General features: G+C 34.5%; 2 protein-coding genes across 2 annotated transcripts in view; both read right to left on the reverse strand.

Moving 5' to 3' along the window:
• Positions 1–7997: 7997 nt before the first annotated feature.
• On the reverse strand, positions 7998–8432 carry LOC101892034 (putative uncharacterized protein DDB_G0287265). Its single transcript, XM_005178082.1, has 2 exons — positions 8366–8432; positions 7998–8308 (listed from the first exon to the last, which is right to left on the reverse strand). The coding sequence occupies exons 1-2, from the start codon at positions 8430–8432 to the stop codon at positions 7998–8000; spliced, it is 378 nt and encodes a 125-aa protein (XP_005178139.1).
• A 505-nt stretch (positions 8433–8937) lies between these two features.
• LOC101892206 (carbonic anhydrase-related protein 10) overlaps positions 8938–22498 on the reverse strand; it is an 83405-nt gene continuing 69844 nt past the window's right edge. The window contains exons 7-8 of the mRNA XM_005178083.4: positions 13036–13167; positions 8938–9032 (exon numbers count right to left, since the gene is read on the reverse strand). Of these exons, the coding sequence (XP_005178140.1) occupies positions 8946–9032; positions 13036–13167 (219 nt within the window). The 3' untranslated portion in view covers positions 8938–8945. The remainder of the gene's footprint in view (positions 9033–13035; positions 13168–22498) is intronic.

Raw genomic sequence — 22498 nt, forward strand, 5'->3', positions numbered from 1 at the left:
CATCAACTTAAAAAAACGATTTACAGCTAATAATAACATTTAGTTTAAAGCTTAAACCAATACAAATAGATTTAAGAAATCTTTGTCGAGCGATATACACTTAATGTAGTTTCAGAGAAAAAAATAAATATTTTTTCTTCAATATATATTATTTTTTTAATTTACAATATACAACTCTTCAAATGATGATTGCATAACAAACATTTGCGAATAAATCAAATGGAAATATAAACAAGTTTCAACACTTTACTATTAATAAAAGAGAAATTAAATAAAAAAAAACAGTTGCATAAAAATCTCAGAGATTTTTTTTCTGCCGTTGTTGTTGTGTGACAATCGTTTTGATTAAATACATGGCGTTTAATGCGATTTCAATGTTATTTTTGCAATGGATTAATAATAATGATAATAATAGTAGCTATTTTTTTCAGTTTTGGTTTGTCGTCTATAGTTTATGTATAGGATTGTATATGTATAAGTATGTATAAATTGGTAGGTAAATTTTTCGATGATTATATATTGGGGTGTAAAGAAGAAGGGTAATTTTATTTGGGAAATAAAGGTGAAATTTATATAATTTTGATTTCAGTGACTTTTGAAATTAATCTGACCATTTTATATTAATTTCCCCAACATATATTCTAGGCAAAGGGTAAGGTTTCCTACTATCTGAAAATGACAATGACAATGGAAAAACCTGATTAGAAGGCAATAAAGAAGTCAAATTAGAAATCTCAAGTAGCTTGGAAGTTTAAAGTTTTATCCCAGACAAAAAACAAGGGAACTGATGAGGATTGGTGGCTCTTTCCGAAAGCTGGGTATTCCCAGCATTACCCCCTGGTAAACATTACCATCGTTCTCCACTAATAAACAAACGTTGTTTTTATAAAAACAACAATGAAGGGATTAAGCCTGATCATTTTGCAACAACATAATACTATGGTATCCCGAACAAACAAGCCAACACTGTTTTTCAAAATAAGTGTATAATAATTTGATGGAAATTGTATTGGATGTTATTTCATTACGCTAAAGTTCTGTAAGTGAATTGAGAGATTTTTTAAGGAGTTTTCATACTGAGAACTTGCTAAATTTTAGCGGAAAATTTTAAAAAGTAAAGTTTTGTAATGTAGCGTCTTCAAAACAATTTTAAGATAATTTGTTAAAACTTATTTAAATCTATATATATAAAAAACCAATTGTTGTTCGTTGGTAACGGAATCAGTTGAGAACGGCTGAACCGATTTTCATATTTTGTGTCCAAACATTCTTCATACCCCGAGTTAGGTTTTTAAAGAAAAAAAATATTGACCGCGCCTACTTTTACGCCCACTATTTCGATTTATCTAAAATCCTTATATTTGCCGAATAATGAAAATATCGGTTATAAAATTATTACACGACATACTGTTGACTTTCCCTCCAATCCTAAGTATTTGTTTGGAGGCTGAGGAACTGACCACGCCTTATTTTTGATTTATATATAAACCATTTGTTGTTCGTTGGTTATTGAATAAGTTGAGACCGACTGGAACTATTCGGATATTTTTTTTAAATGTTCTTCCTACCCCAATTGTTCTTCCTTGCGCCATTTTTTTCGATTTATATAAAATCCTAATATTTTCCAAAATCATGAAGATATCTCTTCCACAGTTAGTATACGACGTAATCTTGTCTCTCTCTCCAACCTTAGGTATCTGTTTGGGGTCAGAGGAACTCGCCACACCTACTTCTTTAAATTTATATGTAAAAATTTTGAAAAAGTATAGTAACACATAAGTTGAGAACGGCTGGGCAGATTTGACTTAAATTTTCTTTTGGTTATTTGTAATTACAGTGGAAACGTTGTCATGAAAGAAATTTTGAGAAAAATCGCGGAACTGAAAAAATGACTGTGTTATTATGATATGGAATTTTTTGTAGAATTGTTTCAGAATGCCTTTTTGGAATTGAAAATTCGTATTGAAAAAAAAAAAAAAAAATCAAGAAAGTTTGCATATTTTCTATGCGTGCAGTTATATGGTTGACATACCAAACTTTTCAATTTTGATTAGATATGGAAATAATCCATCCAGTGAGAACTCAAAAATGCAAAATTCATTTGGACTTCAGTCAGTGAAATACCGAATATGAAAAGGCACTATAATATGCGGACTATACAAAATAGTGGAGTGAATTGATAATATAGTAAGAAAAGGATTCATATACTCGAAAAATTCTTCCGAACCTTTAAAAGTAACCTTAATCATAGTTAACGTTGTACGGGCACTATGCGCTATCATCATCAATTACACTGCGCCGCAGATAATCTAGGGTTTAGGAAATTTTTCGGTTGGTAAATAAAAATCCCAAAAGAGGGGTTCTCGGATTAAACTTTTTTAGAGTCCATTTTCCATACGCAATGGGCCGCAAATATATTGTAAAAAGTTACGATGAAGTTTTAAATTTTATACAGTCCTAGGGGTTACATGAAGAATTGTTTGTACAAAATATGTATCAGGTTGGTCTACATTGTGATATAGCCCCCTCAAATGATATAGCCGCATTCAAATTCCTCCAATATGGTAATTTGAGATTTTAGAAAGAAAAACAAATTATTTCAAATAATTATAAGCATGCTTCATTATAACTCTTATGTGAAGGTATCTGGTGATTTTAGCTATTACCAGGGTCTTGGTCACACTTTTCAATTGATTTTGCCCTTATTTGGAATCTAGCTTCTGGTAGAAGACCTCTTCGCGAAAAATTTTCAATGTCAATGTTTCGGAGTAGAGCTCATATAAAAGTACCTCCTGATTTTACCTATTTCGAGGGTTTTTATTATACCCTACAACACTATATGTTGGGGGTATTATAAGTTTGATTGGGCCAAAAATTATGTAACACCTCGAAATATTGGTTTCCCACATAGAAAAGTATATATGGATCTTCCTATTTCGCCGAGCTGAGTCGATCTAGCTATGTATGTCCGTCCGTCCGTCTGTCCGTCTGTCCATGTTAATTTGTAATCACTCTACAGTTCGCAATTATGGCCCGATCTTCACGAAATTTGCAATGTAGGTGGGGCTAGGGTCAGAATAGAACCCTATTTCTTTTGGAGATGATCGCATAATATTTAGGGGTTGAAATGGACCAAAAACTGAAAAATTTACTGATTTCACAGTTGCTGTACAGGTCGCAATTATGGTCCAATCGGCCCGGAAGTCTACCAATTTTGATGGTCATCGGGTAATATTTAGTAGGTAAAATAGACCATAACATTTGTGTTAAATAAAAGTAAAATTTTCCATTAAACCGCGAATATTTTTAATTCATAAGTAGACGAACAGGTCAATTCTGACCGTTACGTAGATGCCGATAGTAAAAATATCGGATATATATAGCGAAATATATACAATGTATATATACAAAGGAAGGGGGATGTTAGCTAGAATGCTTATATCTCCAGAATGGCTGGAGCGATTTTGACAAATTTTGTAAATTTAGAATGCCCTTTCGGCAGAAAAGTATAAAATCTAAAAAAATCGCATAAAAGATGCCAATAATGATGTTAATATAGATTTTGTAGTATTTTTTTTTTATTTTTTCATATTTTTTATCGCATGCTATTTTTTCAATTTGACTTACAATATTTTGTAACATTTTTTCACCTAATAACATCGTCCGATCCTCACGAAAATTTTCACAAGGGTAGGGTTGGGCTCAGGCCTATTGTTTCCAAAGATGTCCGCAATATATTCAGGGTTGAAATGGACCAAAAACTGTGCGTAAATATTGGGCAAATGTCCCTGTTCAAAATGCTAAGGGTAATATCTGGGCGGTGACATAATTTCAAAAGCGAAATCTTTCAAAATGAATCTGGACATAAAGGGGCTTCTAATATATTGTAGTGTTGTAGGGTATCACATGGTCGGCCCCGCACGACAATAGCCTTTGCTTACTTGTTATATTTTCGAATCGATTTGACCTAAAATGTGTTTTTAGGCTACTTTGGGGGTAGAGAACCACCTTTCATGGGCCTATTTTAGACAGTTATTGTATACTTTTTAATACATATGCTGTATTATTTAGGTTTTTAACTTTCAAACTAAAACCTCTTACTGAAAAATAAGATCAGGGTTTTTGAAAGACGTTTTTGTTTCTATTTAATCGAGTCATCATTTAAACTAAAAATTGTGCCACTTATGTGAGCCAGATTTGTGAATTATTATGCTTTTAAAACTATGCATTAAAGACTAAAACTACGGACCGTCAACGCCGACTGGGCCAGATAGTTTACTAATAAAATTTAATGTTTTTACTGAATTTTTTTGGCTTACTTTTTTTAGAAAGTATCGTTCTCTCTCGAAAGAGTTTACTGAGTATATATTAATCGAAAAATACCGGAACCAGAAGTTATCGGAAGGTACAGACCATATTAAACCATACCATGGCAGCCATAATTTGAAGTTAGGTTACAGATACACAAGTTACATTATTGGACTCTTTGATTTTTAGGGAATACAAATAATTATGATTATATAGGATTATAATAGGATTTTTTGCTATTCAACTCTGAAGGGCAAGTGGTACAAGGAGACAACTAGAAAGTCGCAGTCTAATCAAAAAATCTACTTCCATCTATTAGATTAAAAACATTAAGTAGTGGAAAATCGGAGGTGAAAAAAAGAAAAAAATACTAATTTTGCAGTATTAGTTTAAAAAAATATTTGTAATAACTTCATTTATAATTCATCATGAATTTTCGAAAATCATTGTAAAAAAAATATCTTCGAGTTTCAGGTCAACATTGTTTAATATTTTGAGAACATATTCAAATCCATTCCTTCACTTGTACAACCAAATATATAATCATCTCTTAATATCTTTATACTGATTACTGTAGCAGTTTAAATTATCATTTAATGTGTGTATGTGGGGATGTCAGTTTTGTTTTTCTATAAATATTTGATTAATTTATGTATAGCAAGTTGTTATTTCAGTAATTGTTTCTTGTCTATAGTTTCTATTTTTTTATGTTAATATATATCGTATGTATATCTTTCCTTCCTATATAAATTATGTTTTTATGATTTGCTATTTCTGTTATGTTTTTTTTTTTAATATATTAATAATATTTGTATTTTTTCGTTTTGTTATATAGGTTATGTTAAAGTTATTGTCCACCCATCCAGTTTTGTGTTTTCTGCATTTCCATTTTCCTTTTTGTAAGTTCTTTTTTTTTTGCTTTTTGTTAATTGTATATTTTGTTGTTTTATAGTTTCATAATTAATTTATAGTACTGCTGTGTTTGGTATTTTGTTTTAATAGAGAGGGAGAGTGATGATGAAAAAGTGAAATTATAAAAAATATATTTATATCAAAAAAAACATATCCATAATATAATATTAAAAAAAAAAAAACGTTCAACAAAGGCTTGAACATAGTATGTTGGGGTACAGTGGAACAAGGTAACAGAGACATTTCCACAAAAATTTTTCTTCATAACACCAAATAAATTGTAACGACCATTAGATCATGAAGTCTTAAAGGACAGATGCATACACTTAGTTAATGTTCGATTATTAAAATATATTTTAAATTCTGGTATATTTATTTATATATTTGAACATTTATAAAGAAGAATCCGAACGAATGAACCAATGTTGTCCTTTCCGTATCAGACCTAAATCCAGGGTGAGATAAAAAACTGGAACCAAATTCAGACTGCTGTCATTTCTAAGCCACTTGTCCGACAGCTGTTCAAATTATTCCAATGACAGCTCATTATATTGCTTACAAGCGTACCAACTCATTTTGGTAAGAATTTTTCCGAAAAAAAAGTTATTCGGGATGGAATTCAAGCGTGATAGTTTGATTTTTTTTATATTTGGAAGGAAAACCACAAGTGGCTATCGTTACACATTTAAATGTGAATAAATCTTTTGTGTCTCGTACCATCGCTCGTTACCGTGATACTGGTAGCGTAGCCCGACGTCAAGGAAGTGGACAGAAGAAAACAGCAACATCAGCAGAAATGGTTCAAAAAGTAAAGTAGCGACTTGATTGAAACCTCCCGTCGCAGTGGCCGAAAAATGGCTCGCGAGCTAAGTATATCGCAATATTCCATTCGGCAAATATTGAAAAATGAGATCGGGGTAAAGCCATTGAAATTCCAAAAAGTGCAAGAACTTACACCGCAACTGAAAGAAAATAGACTCAAAAGATCTAAAGAGTTGCTTCGCTGGGCCGAAAGGGGTGAACTGCCGAATTTGGTTGTCTCCGATGAAAAAACATTGCACCTTCGGTTGGCCACCAGAACTCAAGCGCCGTCCATGGTGATGGTATTATAAGTTTGAATGGGCCAGAATTTATGTAACACCTCGAAATATTGGTTTCCCATATAGGAAAGTATATATGGATCTTCCTATCTCCCCGAGCTGAGTCGATCTAGCTATGTATGTCCGTCCGTCCGTCTGTCCATGTTAATTTGTAATCACGCTACAGGTCGCAATTATGGCCCGATCCTTACGAAATTTTGCACCAAGGTGGGGTTAGGGTCAGAATAGAAGCCTATTTACTTTGGAGATTATCGCCAAATGTTTAGGGGTTGAAATGGACCAAATACTATTTAGCGGGTAATAATATTTAGCGGGTAAAATAGACCATATCTTTTGTATTGAAAAAATTCATAATTTTTCATTAAACCGCGAATATTTTAAATCTCGGCGAAATCACAAAGCCATGACAAGGTTACTTCTGATCTTTACATTGATGTTAACATCCAACAAAACGGATATATAGCAAAATATGTGCGATATATATGTCTATCAAAGAGGATATGCTTGAAAGATCTCTTATATGTCGAGAACGGCTGAACTGATTTCGACAGTTCTCATTAATTCAGAATGGCTTCTTGGCAGGAAAGAAAAAACGTCTGAAAAATCGCATAAAAATATCTCTCTAAAGATGAAAATATTGATTTTCTAAAATTTTCTAATATTTTTTTCAATATTTTCATTTTGAATTAAACATTTGGTAATATTTCTACAGCTAACAAAACTAAGTAGTTAGGATATCAGGATATCATATACAGACCGCATTTATGGCCAGATCCTTACGAAAGTTTGCATGGTATAAGATGAGGGTCAGAATAGAAGCCTACTCTTTTTGGAGATGATCGCCTTATATTTATGGGTTGAAATGGACCAAAAAACTGCAAAATTGTCTGCAGGTCTTAATTATCGTCCGATCCTCTTGCACATTTGAATGGGGGTTACCGGACATAACAAAAGGAGTTCGCCAACTTTTGTAGACAAAATACGAAAATGTCCATTCCAGCGACTTTTTGGAGAATTCACAAATACAGGAAAGACGCACTTCTGACTATTTCGTTAACACTTAAATGTCTGTATCTCATATAGATGCGTTTCAGTCAAAAATCAATAATAAATGTTAATATTTTACCACTTCTGAGAGATTATAGGTCTTTGGGAAATATTCGTTCCAGATCTAGGAAGACCATTTACGTGCAACATCTACCAATAAATTGGAAATGAGCAAATTAGTTTAAGTTGCTATTATTCGAAAATTAGAGAACGGAACCTGATGGTTTTCTTTTATTATTTGTCACAATATCTTGTGGAATTCTTTCGAGTATCTCGTCTATATAAAGTGTATCGTTTATTATTGTGTTGTAGGGTATTCAACGGTCGGCCCCGCTCGACTGTAGCCTTTGATTAATTATTTGTTTTCATTCAAAAAAAAAAAAAAAAAAAATTATGGCGTTTGGCTGATGTTGCAGTTTTTTATTGCACCCGGTATTTCGTTGGAAATATCAAATTTGAAATTTGCATTAAATGCGTTATGGTGACCATTAGGTCATGAATTACTAATCATAACTTTCATTGGATAACAAAGTGCTAGAAAATTTACTAAATGTTCCTCATATCCATGTGCCACTGTACCCAATAATTATATTAATTTTATACCTTTTTTTCTGTTCTTTTTGTTGTCGTTCAATACTTAAATAAAAGACCTGAGTCTATGGTTGTATAATCATTGTAATTGTTATTAAATTTAAAATCATTATAAACACTTCCACCAACACCAATGCGGTGATGATTGTGCTGGTCTTGACCACCTCCACCAATGCCGTCAACAGCAACACCATTACCGCCAATGTCAACATCAACATTGACATCATTATTAAAGCCATCAGCATCGAGATCATCGGAACCATCATCGTCGTCGTTGTCGTTGCCATTGTCCTCCACATCATCATCATCATCGTCATTATTATTAATATGGTGCAAATTATTAGCATTGGCTTCATTGTCATTATCGACATTATTATAATTATTAACGATGTTGTTGTTGTTGTTGCTGTTTGTTTCGAGCGGAAAATATAATGGTAAATTAAATTTAAATTCAACATCCGGTGTTGTTGACATGATGGATGTCGTCACGGCTGCTGGATGCAATGATGAAGGTGACAATGATGACAACAAGGATGAAGATGATGACGACAAGGACGAAGATACGGCCAAGGATGAAGGCGAGGACACGGACGACGTATCGGCTGCTGTCCAAAATATTAATGAAGGATATGAGGAGAAGTTTGCAATTGTCGTTGACGTTCTTTTAGCACCATTTGATGTGATTGTTGTGACAAGACTACCTTTTCCTGAACCGGCAATCAGTTCCTCCTCATCGTTTCCAATCTCATTGGCACTTTGTCGAAGTCTTCCTGCAATTGTTGCTCCGGATGTTGCTGTTTGTGTCGTTGTTGTAATTGTAGCCAATTTTAATTTGTTGGCTTTTCTACGTCCATAATTGTTGTTTTTGTTATTTTTTTGGCGGCCATGATTTTTCTTTTTGCTGCTGCTGTTGTTGTTACTGTAAGTGACCATGTCGATGTCATAGTTATCAACATCGTAATTGTTATTATTATTGTACAGAATGGGTCAACGAACCAGCAGACCTGTATCAGGTGACCATCGATTCGCTCTATAATACATATCCTTATACATTGTGGGACAGGCATTTTGATTCTGAAAATGAAAAACAGAAAAAGATGAATAAAACGCAAACATATTGAGATAATTGGTAACGGTAAGGACAAATAAATGAGAGAACAGAACATAAACAGACACGTATGAGGAATATATAAAGAGTTAATTAGGCCAAAGGAATAACAGAACAACGTATCAAGTTTGTGTGAGTATGTAAAAATTTGTAGTTACATTTCAAGGTTTTTTAACAATATGCCTTAAATGAGATATATGTTGGAAAATAATAAATAATTATGAAATTTTCCATAAAAAGGTAGGCGAGGAGTTTGGTACAACCATGTGATGCACTACATAAGAACTCATGAGGATGAACTTTCTGGAAATTGAAAAATGATTATTTTCCACTTTTACATAGCTATTGGACACAATAACAAGTTAAAAAGCAGTAAGTTCGGCCGGGCCGAACTTTGAATACCCTCCAACTTTAAGAACGAATTTAAAAATTTTCGAAAAATAAAATTCTTAAAAAATTCTGTTAAAATTTTAAAAATACCATAAAATACCATACTATTGGGGTCTATATGACGCGGACCAACATAGGCATTGTTTGTCATAAACAATTACCATATTCAATCTCGAAACTGGAAATAAACAGTGAATAATGTAGCTAAAATCGTCAAAATATCGCATATAGGGAGGTACCGTTATATCGGAGCTGTGCGAAGACCTGCACCTGCATAGACGATTATCTGTCACAGGCTGTAACATCCATTACGAACTTCAAATACCACATCTTAAACAATTTCGATGGGTATTGTACCTAAAATCGTCAAAATACCGAATATAGGGAGGTACTGATATATGGGGCCTATACGAAGACCTGCACCTACATCGACAATTTTCTGTCACAGATTGTAGTTCTCATAAGGAACTCCAAATACGTAATTTGAAACAACTCTGGTGAATAATGACGCTAAAATCATCAAAATACCGAATATTGGGAGGTATCCTTATATGGGGGCTATTAGAAGACGTGGACGTGCACAAACAATTTTCTGTCTTAAGGTGTAGTATCCATTTCGAACTTCAAATACCAAATACCTCCATAGTATGGAGGGTATATTAACTTTGTCCCATCTCGCCGAGTTGAGTCGTTCTAGCTATGAATGTCGGTCCATTTGTCTGTGCCAATTCTCACGAAATTTTGGATGGAGGTGGGGTTAGGGTCGGAATAAAAGTATATTGTTTTTGGAGATGGTCGCAAAACATTTAGGTCAAAATGAATCCAAAACAGAAAAATTGGTGTGAAGGTGAAATATGTCGGCCCACTCCTTCAGGGTAAAAATTTTGAATAACAAAAACGATTATGAAATCCGAAATAAGCATTCGGTTCTTCTCACACATCCTATTATTTCTACTAACAAAAGATCTGCTGTAAAGATGATATACAATAGTCATGAATCTCGTACAGCAAGAAATAAGCTTTTGATGTTCTTCAAATTTAACATATCTCAATACTTCTACTAACAAAAGATCTGCTGTGAAGATAGAATATATCGGTGCACTCCTTCTGGCACCTCCCCTACAGAGGGTCAATATTTTGAATATCCATCGAGCTCATAAAATGGGGAATCAACATCCGATTCTATTCAGACTTGGTACATCTCAATATTTCCATAAAAACAAGATCTGTTATTAAGATGGTAGAGATCGGACCATTTCTTCTGTTCAGTTTGTGTTTGCAGTTTCTAGGAAATATTCTTACAGAGAACTGTCCATGTAGGTACAAGTTTTGGTATGGTCCCTTATAACTGTATCTCTAGATGTTCGGAACGATATTTCTATGAGAGAAAGTTGCCTTTAAGTTCGTAATGATTAATATTGGGATTTCGGATTGAATACAAAATCCTACGCGAAGTTGGAATATATTGCCACACTCTGTCTGATTCACCCTTTTAATGCGACTACTCTCCACCATATAACTATATACATACAATTATACCGTTAAAAATGTTTTCATTTAATATTAGTTTTTTTTTTTTGTACGCTACATATGTACAGAGGACAGAATCTCAAGACATGTTGTTGTCTAGCCAACCAAAGAATACCGATGGGTGTCTCCAACTCAGATATTTTTACATAATGTTCGGAAAGATGAACAAAATCCATTTACTTGAAATTATCTCGATAATAGTCCTTATTGTTCCAATGTCTTAGAAACATTTCAACTAAAAGAACAGTGTTGGCATGTTTTGTTGTCGTAAAATGGTCAGGCCTAATCCCATTATTGTTGTTTTTATAAAAACAACGTTTGTTAAAAAGTTTTTTGTCATAGGAGCTATTTTTAAAATAACTCCTGGGTCGAATATTCCAGATAAAAAACAAGTAAAAAAGCTGTAAGTTCGGCTGGGCCGAAGATTGAATACACCCCACTATTTGGTACAAATTTGGCAATTTTCAAAAAATAAAATTCGTTAAAAATTCTGTTAAAATCTTAAAAATACCGATGTAGCCGTATATTAGGGTCTATACGACGACGAGGACCTGCATAGGCAACTTATGTCACAAGCTATTACAATATTCAAATGAGAAATTTGAAAAAATCTGTTTATAATATAGCTAAAATCATCAAAATACCTAATATAGGGAGGTACTATGTGAGTTATAAAACGTGGACCCGCACAGACAATTTTCTGTCATAGGCTGTAGTATCTATTACGAACTTCAAATACGAAATTAGAAACAATTCCTGTGAATAATGTCCCTGAATTGTCAAAATACCGAATATCGGGGAGTACCGTTATTCGAAAACGTGGACCTGCACAAACAATTTTTTATTATATGCTGTAGCATTCCTTACGAAATTCAAATTACACATTTGAAATAGTTCCGGTAAATAACGTCGCTAAAATCATCAAAATACCGAACATCGGGGGGTACCGTTATATGGGGCTATACGAAGACGTTGACCTGCACAGACAATTTTCTGTCATAGGCTGTATCCATTACAAACTTCAAATACCAAATTTAAAACAATTCCGGTAAATTATGTGGCTTAAATCATCAAAATACCGAATATCGGGTGGTACCGTTATATGAGGGCTATACGAAGACGTGGACCTACATGGCCCATTTTCTGTTTTATGTTGTAGTATCTATTACGAACTTCAAATGCCAAATTTGAAACAATTCCGGTGAATAATGTCGCTAAAATCATCAAAATACCGAATATTGAGAGGTACCGTTATATGGGGGCTACATGATAACTTGGACCTACATGGTCCATTCTCAATACCAAAAATTCTGCCGGCATAGTACACATTTGAGTAAAATTTCATTGACCTACTTTATTTCGTTCGGAAGCTAGAGGACGGACATTGCTATATCGACATAGAATTTTATGCTGATCTGAAATATATATACTTTGTGGGGTCTAAAATGTATATTTCAAGTTGTTATAAACGGAATGACAAACTTAATATCCATACTCCATACTATGGTGGAGGGTATATCAAGGGAACTGATGAAGATTGATGGCTCTTTCCGAAACCCAGGTTTTCCCTGCTTTTCTGCCTGGTAAACATTATCATTATTCTCCACTAATAAACAAACGTTATTTTTATAAAAACAGCAATAATGGGATTAAGCCTGACCATTTTGCAACAACAAAATATTTCAATTAAATTAAGAATCAGATTAAACTTCTGTTGGATCTTCTCTCCCCATGTAATTGACTCACTGGTTGTGTCAAGGGTTGCGATACGAACGACTTATGTGAAAATCGTATATTGACCAAAATTTACTAAATATTCCATTGAACGATCGATGCTTTAATATTATATGAATATGCTGAAATACGGTATAAATATACAATTTTGAGAAATACACGCAAGAGCAATCTTAAAATAATGAGCATTGGTAGATGATGTAGAAGGAAAAAATATAATGAAGTTATGTCGTTATATACCAACGAACATTTTGAATTTGCCATTCCCTTGGCCAAGTCTATTACATGCTTTTTAATTCATATATAACCACTTACCTTATTCCTCTTAAAGTCTATATTAGTCCTTACTGTTCTATGGTGTAAATTTTGCACGGGTCGTGCATTATTGCCTAAAGGAGCTTTCGGTGTTGTTTCTGAGCCCTGCATAAGTCGCCTCAGCTGGTATAACTGCAAAAAAAACAGAGACACAACAAAAAATCGTGAAATAAATCAAATCTGCCCTTTTTATTGATTTGGCAATAAATCGTAATAGCAATAATTATTAAATATTTTATTAAATACAATATTTAAAATAATTTATGTGAATTGAATGACATGAAATTATTCCACTACATTCCGTTTTTCAGCGTTACTTTATTGTGAAAAAAAAAAGAAACAAAATGAAACAATAAATAATTTACTCATAAATCATATTTAACTGACATTTCATAGTTGCTGCTGGTGGTTGTTACTTTTTGCCCGCGAAACGAAACGATGCGAAAAAAACCTCCAAACTAAAGTGGGGAAACAATTAAAAATATAACAAATTATCCATACTTAACACGTAATCATGTTGAATTACATTTCAAAAATAACAAACAATAACAATAACAACAACAGCAATTGATATAACAGTTTTAATCATAACAATAATATTACTAACAACACCAACAAAGAGTGTGGCGGCGGCAACAGATAGAAATATACAAAAATACCAACCGCCATTTATTCGTTTATTCAGGCATTTATGGTTAACAAGAGTTTTTCAATTTTAATTGTAACCACATTTTCACACTACCGCCATGTTCTGTCCTCCCTACCACCCCTATCACGGATATGGATAACAACATTCGCATCGAACCGCATTTAATATTAAATCATAATAATGCTACGGTTACAAAATTAAGTGGTTTATGTATTTGCATCAATTTGTTAAATTGTTACATGAAAAATGCTGTAATTATTATCGAAAAATACACAAACATATTTATGTGAAGTAATTAAGAATGAAATGATATGATTGCTGGCATGGAATTTTAAAACAATACAAACACACAATACAAACACAAACAGGGAATTGAGTTTCAGCCTTAAAATAGTTTAAATAAATTAACATCAAAAGGGAAACTACCAAAAAAATTAAAAAAAATTATTCGTGATGGAATTCAAGCGTGGTAGTGTGAGTTCTTTATATTTGACTGGGAAACCACAAGTGGCTATCGTTAGAGCACTCCATCATTTAAATGTGAATAAATCTTTTGTGTTTCGAACCATAATTCATTACTGTGATACTGGTAGCGTAGCCCGACGTCAAGGAAGTGGACAAAAGAAAACAGCAACATCAGCAGAAATGGTTCCAAAAGTAAAGAAGCGACTTGATCGAAACCCGCGTCGCAATGGCCGAAAAATTGCTCGTGAGCTGAACATATCGCAATATTCCGGCAAATATTGAAAAATGAGCTCGGGGTAAAGCCATTGCAATTCCAAAAAGTGCAAGAACTTACACCGCAACAGAAAGAAAATAGACTCAAAAGAGCTGGAGAGTTTCTTCGCTTCGCTTGGACGAAAGTGGTGAACTGCCGAATTTGGTTTTCCGCCGATGAGAAAACATTCGTTGTCCAGCAGTTTGTAAACAAACAAAATAATCGTGTTTACTTGCCAAAGAGGTCAGCTGAAAATGTGCACCACCAGAACTCAAGCGCCGGCCATGGTGAGGGTGTGGGCCGCCATAACAGCCGATGGTCGCTCTCCGCTCGTATTAATCGACCGTAGCATCAGAATATATGCCGAATATTATAGCGAAAATATTCTGGAGGGTGGAGGGTTAAAGCCTTGGGCATGCAAACATTTTAGCCGCAGACCTTGGACATTCCAACAGGATTCAGCGCGCGCCACCTAAGAATGGTTACAAAATGAGGTTCTTCGCTTCATTGTCAGCGCACAATGGCCACCAAAATCTCCGGATACCAATCCATTGGACTATTGTGTCTGGAGTATTTTGGAAAGCCAGGTTGGCACTAAAAAATACCGAAGTGCGGATCACCTCAAGCAAGCGCAACATTCGGGCAGTGTTTAACGATTTAATTGGTTTTTGAAGGCCATAATTCGTGCCTAAGGTGATTCAATTATTCTAAAATTTGATGCTATTTCCGATATTTTTTGCTTTCATTCAATAAATTTAAAAAAAAAATGTAAGAATTATGTCGTTTGTCTTTGTTGCATTTTTTTATCTCACCCTGTGTACCCTGCGTAGCCATATTGTTGAGGCTTTATAAAAACCGAATTATATCTAAGCTTTAAAAATCTACGATACTTGACATAGAAGTAGTGTGAAAAATCTACGATTGGTGTCTAGGAAGTCCTATTTAAATCCATGATTCTTGGCTTAAATATTCATGATTCTTCACTGGGGAGTCCTTCAGAAATTTCACAATTCCCGATTCTTGGTCTTTTAAAAATTATTCTTGGTTGGAAAGGTTTTTAAAAAATCTTAGTCTAGGAATTCATGTAATAGTCCTCGATTCTTGGTTAGGAAACCCTTCAAAATATACCTTTTTTATGCAGGAAAGTTGTTCAAATAAATCCATGATTTCTGAACAGAAGGTCCTTTAAATAGCCACGATTCTTTGCTATGAAGTCTTTTGAAAAATTGATTTTTGTGAAAAGTCTTTTAAACCATTTACAATTCGGGACTAGAAATTGGTTTATAAAAAAACAATGACGGGAAAGGCCTTTTTAAATCCATGATTCTTGCCTAAGGATCCATGATTCTTGGTTACGAAGTTTTATAAAATCGCAACCAGCCTCAGGCAGGGTGTCCTTTAAAAGATCAACGATTATTGGTTATTATATCCACTATTTTTGGCTAAGGAGTTCTTAAAATATCCAGAGTTTGCATCCAAATTATTGGTTATCAAGGCCAGGAATCTTGGATATTATAAACAATAACCGTGGATCATTTAAAGGACACCCTGCCCAAGACTTTTTAAGACTTCGTAACCAAGAATAATGGATTTTTTCAAGTACTTCTTAGCCAAGAATCGTTGATCTTAAAAAGCCTTTTCAGCCAAGAATTGCTGTTTGTTGAGGAATTCCTATCCCCGAATACTCTTAGCTGAGAAGTTCTTTGAAATAATTCCCAATTTTTGGGTCGGAAGTCCCTTTAAATAAGTACAATTCTTTACAAGGAAGTCAAAGTATTGTGAGTACATTCTGTGACTGAAATATTATAAATATCGGACAAGTAAAAAAGCTGTAAGTTCGGCCGGGTCGAACTTTTAATACCCTCCACCATTTGATAGAAATTTGGCAATTTCCAAAAAAAAAAAAAAAAAACTAAATAAATAAAATCCGTTAAAAATTCTGTTAAAATCTTAAAAATACCGAATGCTTATACGACGACGTGGACCTGCATAGGCAACTTTTGTCATAAGTTATTACAATATTTAAATGCGAAACTAGAAGAAAAATCTGTTTATAATGTAGATAAAATCATCAAAATACCGAATATCCCCCGTCCCGTTACATAGAGGCTATACCAAAACGTGGACCTGCACAGATAATCTTCTGTCATTATATGGGGCTATATCAAACCGTGGACCTACATTAACCCACTTTCAATATCAAAAGTCCTGAAGACATAATACACATTTGAGTAAAATTTTATCAACCTACTTCATTTCGTTCTTAAAGTAGAGTTATTTCCACAGACGGACGGACCTCGCTAAATCGACATAGAATTTTATGTTGATCAGGAATATATATACTTTGTGGGGTCTAAAATGTATATTTCGAGGTGTTACAAACGAAATGATAAACTTAATATACCCTCCATACAATGGAGGAGGGTATTAAAACAAACATTATTTGATTAAGAGCAATTAAAAAATATTCCAAATAATTCTTCTACAAAAACTTAAAGATTTGGAGATTTTTGGCCTGAAAGCTCTTTCAATAAATCTATATTATTGGCTAGGAAATCCTTTAATATTCCATTCGGCAAATATTGAAAAATAAGCTAGGTGTAAAGCCATTGAAATTCAAAAAAGTGCAAGAACTTACACCACAACAGAAAGAAAATATACTCAAAAGAGCTAAAGAGTTGCTTCGCTTGGCCAAAAGTGGTGAACTATCGAATTTGGTTTTCTCCGATGGAAAACATTCGTTGTCCAGCAGTTTGTAAACAAACAAAAGAATTGTTACAACATGAGGTTCCTCGCTTCATTTCCAGCACTTACTTTCATTCCATAAAATTAAAAAAAAAAAATGTAAAAATTGTGGCGTTTGACTTTCTTGCACTTTATTATCTCACACTATAAAAGGGAGTTGTCTACCTCATACCTGTTTGGAGGAAATCATTTTTGGATGTTTTGAGTGGATATAAGCACTTAAAAATTGTCTCCAGTTTGAACAGCATTTCCAAAACGTTATACCTCTTTTAAAAAGGGGTACAAATAAGACAATTTCTTTTCGATATGGGCTTTGCTCATGTAACGCTTTGTTTTTGCCAAATTCAAGCTACCAGAATATGCAACATGCAAAAAGTCTGAAATAACAAAATATACTATCGAAATCAAGTTCCCGAAATTCCCCTTTCACTTTTTGTTTGCATTGAATAAACTTAACTGGTTATTGAATTTATAAAATTCCCATAACGGAATGATTTTAATCTATTAATTTCAATATACAATTCTCGGCAAAATGCTGCATTACAAAATAACCAGAGAACAACAACGACGACAATAACAACAAAATAATAAAAACCTCATAAATTTTATACGCACAAAAATTATATTCAGTATCTGAATCAACTGAAAAGGGAATTGAATTGTTATTTTTATTTATTTTCATATTTATATTCAATGTATATGTATATATGCATATATATAAATATGCAGTGATAGTAATTTATTATATTTACCGCATCCATACGCCCACATACCCAACCACCCAGCCATCTAACCAAATAACCAACCAACACCAACACCACCAACAACAAATAACAACTGTCAGAATCGGATTGCAATGTATTCAATTAGAATATTCGATACTCAGCTCTATACGTGTGTTGGTACATGCGTTTGTATGGCCACATAGAACTGTGTGAAAACCATCAACATTAGCATTTGTTTGTTAGCTGTTCGACCACTCATATTTACCGCAAAAAAAGAATTATTCAAAATTTCGAAACATTTTTAGGTATTTCAATCTTAATTTAATATTTTATTTGTAATTCAAAATATTTCAATTAACGTTCGAAGAAAATTATTATACCCTACAACACTATGTGTTGGGGGTATTATAAGTTTGATTGGGCCAGAATTTATGTAACACCTCGAAATATTGGTTTCCCATATAGGAAAGTATATATGGATCTTCCTAGCTCGCCGAGTTGAGTCGATCTTGCTATGTATGTCCGTCCGTCTGTCCGTCTGTCCGTCTGTCCATGTTAATTTGTAATCACTCTACAGGTCGCAATTATGGCCCGATCTTCACGAAATTTAAAATGTAGGTGGGGTTAATGTCAGAATAGAACCCTATTTCTTTTGAAGATGATCGCCAAATGTTTAGGGGTTGAAATGGACCAAATACTGAAAAAATGTCGGATTTTGCAGTAGCTAGCTGGTCGCAATTATAGACCAATCGACGCGGAATTTCGCACGTAGCTAGAGTTTAGGGCGGGGAAGAAGCCTACCAATTTGGGTGGTCATCGGATTATATTTAGCGGGTAAAATAGACCCTATATTTTGTATTGAAAAAAATCTAAATTTTTCATTAAACCGCGAATATTTTAAATCCCGGCGAAATCACAAAGCGATGACAGGGTTACTTCTTATCTTTACATTGATGTTAACATCCAACAAATCGGATATAGCAAAATATGTGTGATATATATGTCTATCAAAGAAGATATGCTTGAAAGATCTATTTTATGTCGAGTACGGCTGAACTGATTTCGACAGTTCTCATTAATTCAGAATGGCCTCTTGGCAGGAAACATAAAACGTCTAAAAAAATCGCATAAAAATATCTCTCTAAAGATGAAAATATGGATTTTGTAAAATTTTCTCATATTTTTTCAATTTTGTCATATTTTTGGCATATTTTCATTTTGAATTAAACATTTGGTAATATTTCTACAGCTAACAAAACTAAGTAGTTAGGATATCAGGATATCATATACAGATCGCATTTATGACCCGATCCTTACGAAATTTTGCATGGAGATAAGATGAGGGTCAGAATAAAAGCCTATTTTTTTGGAGATGATCGCCATATATTTAGGGGTTGAAATGGACCAAAAAACTGCAAAATTGTCAGCAGGTCGTAATTATCGCCCGATCCTCACGCATATTTGAATGGGGGTTACCGGATATTGCGAAAGCCAAGCAGTTTTGAATGGCCATCCAAAAATATTCAATGTGTGAAATAGTTTGCCAACTTTTGTAGACAAAATACGAACATTTTCATTCCAGTGACTTTTTGGAGAATTCACAAATACAGGAAAGACGCACTTCTGACTATTTCGTTAACGCTGATTTCGTTGAAGAATATAGTCAAATGGATGTATCTCATATAGATGCGTTTCAGTCAAAAACCAATAATAAATGTTAATCTTTTGCCACTTCTGAGAGATTATGGGTCTTTGGGAATATTGGTTCCAGATCTAGGAAGACCATTTACGTGCAACATCTGCCAATAAATTGGAAATGAGCAAATTAGTTTAAGTTGCTATTATTCGAAAATTAGAGAACGAAACCTGATGGTTTTCCTTTATTATTTGTCACAATATCTTGTGGAATTCTTTCGAGTATCTCGCCTATATAAACTGTATCGTTTATTGTAGTGTTGTAGGGTATTCAACGGTCGGCCCCGCTCGACTGTAGCCTTTGCTTACTTGTTTTTAATTTATATTTACAAAAGTTTTTCCAGTCATTTTTGAGTTATATAAAGTGAAAGTTATACTATTGGATATTTTTAAATTTTTGCGTAATAATGGGGATTTTAGATTACTTTTCAATTAAAATCAAGGACCTTAGCGCTCTTGAAATTCTGCTCAGATACAGTACAGGGTGAGATGGAAAAATTGCAACCAACTTCAGACTGTTGTCATTTCTAAAACACTCGTCCGACAGCTGTTAAAATTATTGCAGTGACATCTCGTTACATTGTTTTCAAGAGTTAAAAAGCATTTTGGTGAGAATTTTCCAAAATCTCCGGATACCAATCCGTTGGACTATTGTGTCTGGAGTATTTTGGAAAGCAAGGTTGGCACTAAAAAATACCAAAGTCTCGATCCACTCAAGCAAGCGCTTCGCCGGGAGTGGGCCAAATACCGCAGAGCAACCTTCGGGCAGCGTGTGATGGTTTCGTTGGCGGTTTGAAGGCTATAATTCGTGCCAAAGGTGACCAATTCGAACAAATCTAAACTTATTCTAAAATTTGAGGCTATTTGCGACATTTTTTGCTTTCATTCAATAAAATTAGAAAAATGTACAAATTATGGCGTTTGGCTTTGTTGAAGTTTTTTATTGGGTCATGTTGGCCCACGTTCGTTTATAGTCCGCATATACCCGTACCTCCAAATTTCCGGTATTTTGATGATTTTAGGTACTTTTTTTCGAAATTGTTTCAAATTTTATATTCAACGTAACTGTTACTACAGTTTATGAGAAAAATTCTCGTGTGTAGGTCCTTATCTTTGTATAGACCCCATATAACGACACCTCCCGATAGTCGGTATTTTAATGATTTTAGCGACATTATATACGGAATTGTTTCACATTTAGTAATAGAAGTTCGCAATGACGGAAAATTGTGTATGCAGGTCCACGTCGCCCTAGCGAATCTTTTTGGACATTTTTCAAGTTTTTCCAAATGGTGGAGGGAATTAAAAATCGGCCCGGCCGGACTTAGCTTGTTTTTTACTTGTATCTTTAAATTTTTTTTCAACTATTGTGTGGAAGGTACAAGAACGAGTGGTTCAATATTGTACATTTTCGTATGCAAACTAAGTCGTTTCTTAATATTGTAACGTTGTTTTCTCCTCGGTCGGAGTAAGCTCAGACGCAGCCATTGTCATCATAAGAACCCACTAAACCCTTTACTTTGTGGAAAAATAAGGCTTTTTATTGATTTAAATACTATATGGCAATCTATTCGTATTTAAATGCGATAATATCGATTTAATAGCTATTTTGGAGTATTGACTTCAGAGATACACGGGATTACAATAAATAGCTGTTCAGGTACAATTGATGATCGAGAAACCGACCTTTGCGACAGTAGGGAATGTTGGTGTTGAGATCTCGTTTCTTGAAGATTTGTAGATAATCGGAATGCAATGATGATCTTCGGTTTGAAGACGATTTGAAGATAATCTTCAACTCTAAGGGATCGACGTCGGGCTCAGAAGAAGATGTCATGAAGATGTCCGTGTTATAGACGATTTAAAGATAATTGGGAATTCTTATGAATGGAAGTCGGATGTCCGGGGAATACGATGATGTTTTTCGGATTGTTGACAATTGGAAGATAATCGGCAACTCTGATGGATGGATGTTCGGGTTGTAGATGATTTTAAGATATTCGGAAATTCTAATGGATGAACGTCAGGTGTCCGTGGATTACGATCATCGGGATGTAGACTATTTGAAGATAATCGGGAACTCTGTTGAATGGTCGTCGGATTGGTATCCGGAGATTTTAGTGCGCTGGATATGAAGCGAGGAACCTCATTTTGTACCCATTCTTGGGAGGCGCGTGCTGAGTGCGATGGTACTGAGTTCTGTTGGAATGTCCATTGTCTGCGGCCAAAATGTTTGCGTGCCCAAGGCTTTAATACATTAAGATTTGTTTAGATTTGTTCGAATTGGTCACCTTAGGTACGAATTATGGCCTTCGAACGGCAAATGAAACCGTCACACACTGCCCGAATGTTGCTCTGCGGTATTTTGGTCCATTCCCGGCTAAGCGCTTGCTTGAGGTGATCCGCACATTGATATTTTTTAGCGCCAACCTTGCATTCCAAAATACTCCAGAAACAATAGTCCAATGGATTGCTATCCGGAGATTTTGGTGGCAATTGTGCGCTGGAAATGAAGCGAGGAACCTCATTTCGTTACCATTCTTGGGTGGCGCGTTCTCAGTGCGATGGTACTGAGTCCTGTTGGCATGCCCAAGGTCTGCGGGCAAAATGCGTTCCCAAGGCTTTGATACACCCTCCAGAATATTTTCGCGATAATATTCGGCATTTATTCTGAAGCCACGATCGATTAATACGACCGGAGAGCGACAATCGGCTGTTATGGCGGCCCAAACCATCACCTTGGCCGGCGCTTGAGTTCCGGTGGCCAACCAAAGGTGTCCATTTTCAGCTGACCTCTTTGGCAAGTAAACACGATCATTTTCTTTGTTAACAAACTGCTGGACAACGAATGTTTTCTCATCGGAGAAAACCAAATTCGGCTGTTCAACACTTCCGGCCAAGCGAAGCAACTCTTTAGCTCTTTTGAGTCTA

The sequence above is a fragment of the Musca domestica genome, unplaced genomic scaffold, assembly GCF_030504385.1.
Source record: "Musca domestica strain aabys unplaced genomic scaffold, Musca_domestica.polishedcontigs.V.1.1 2, whole genome shotgun sequence".
In the NCBI taxonomy this organism is placed as follows: Eukaryota; Metazoa; Arthropoda; class Insecta; order Diptera; family Muscidae; genus Musca; species Musca domestica.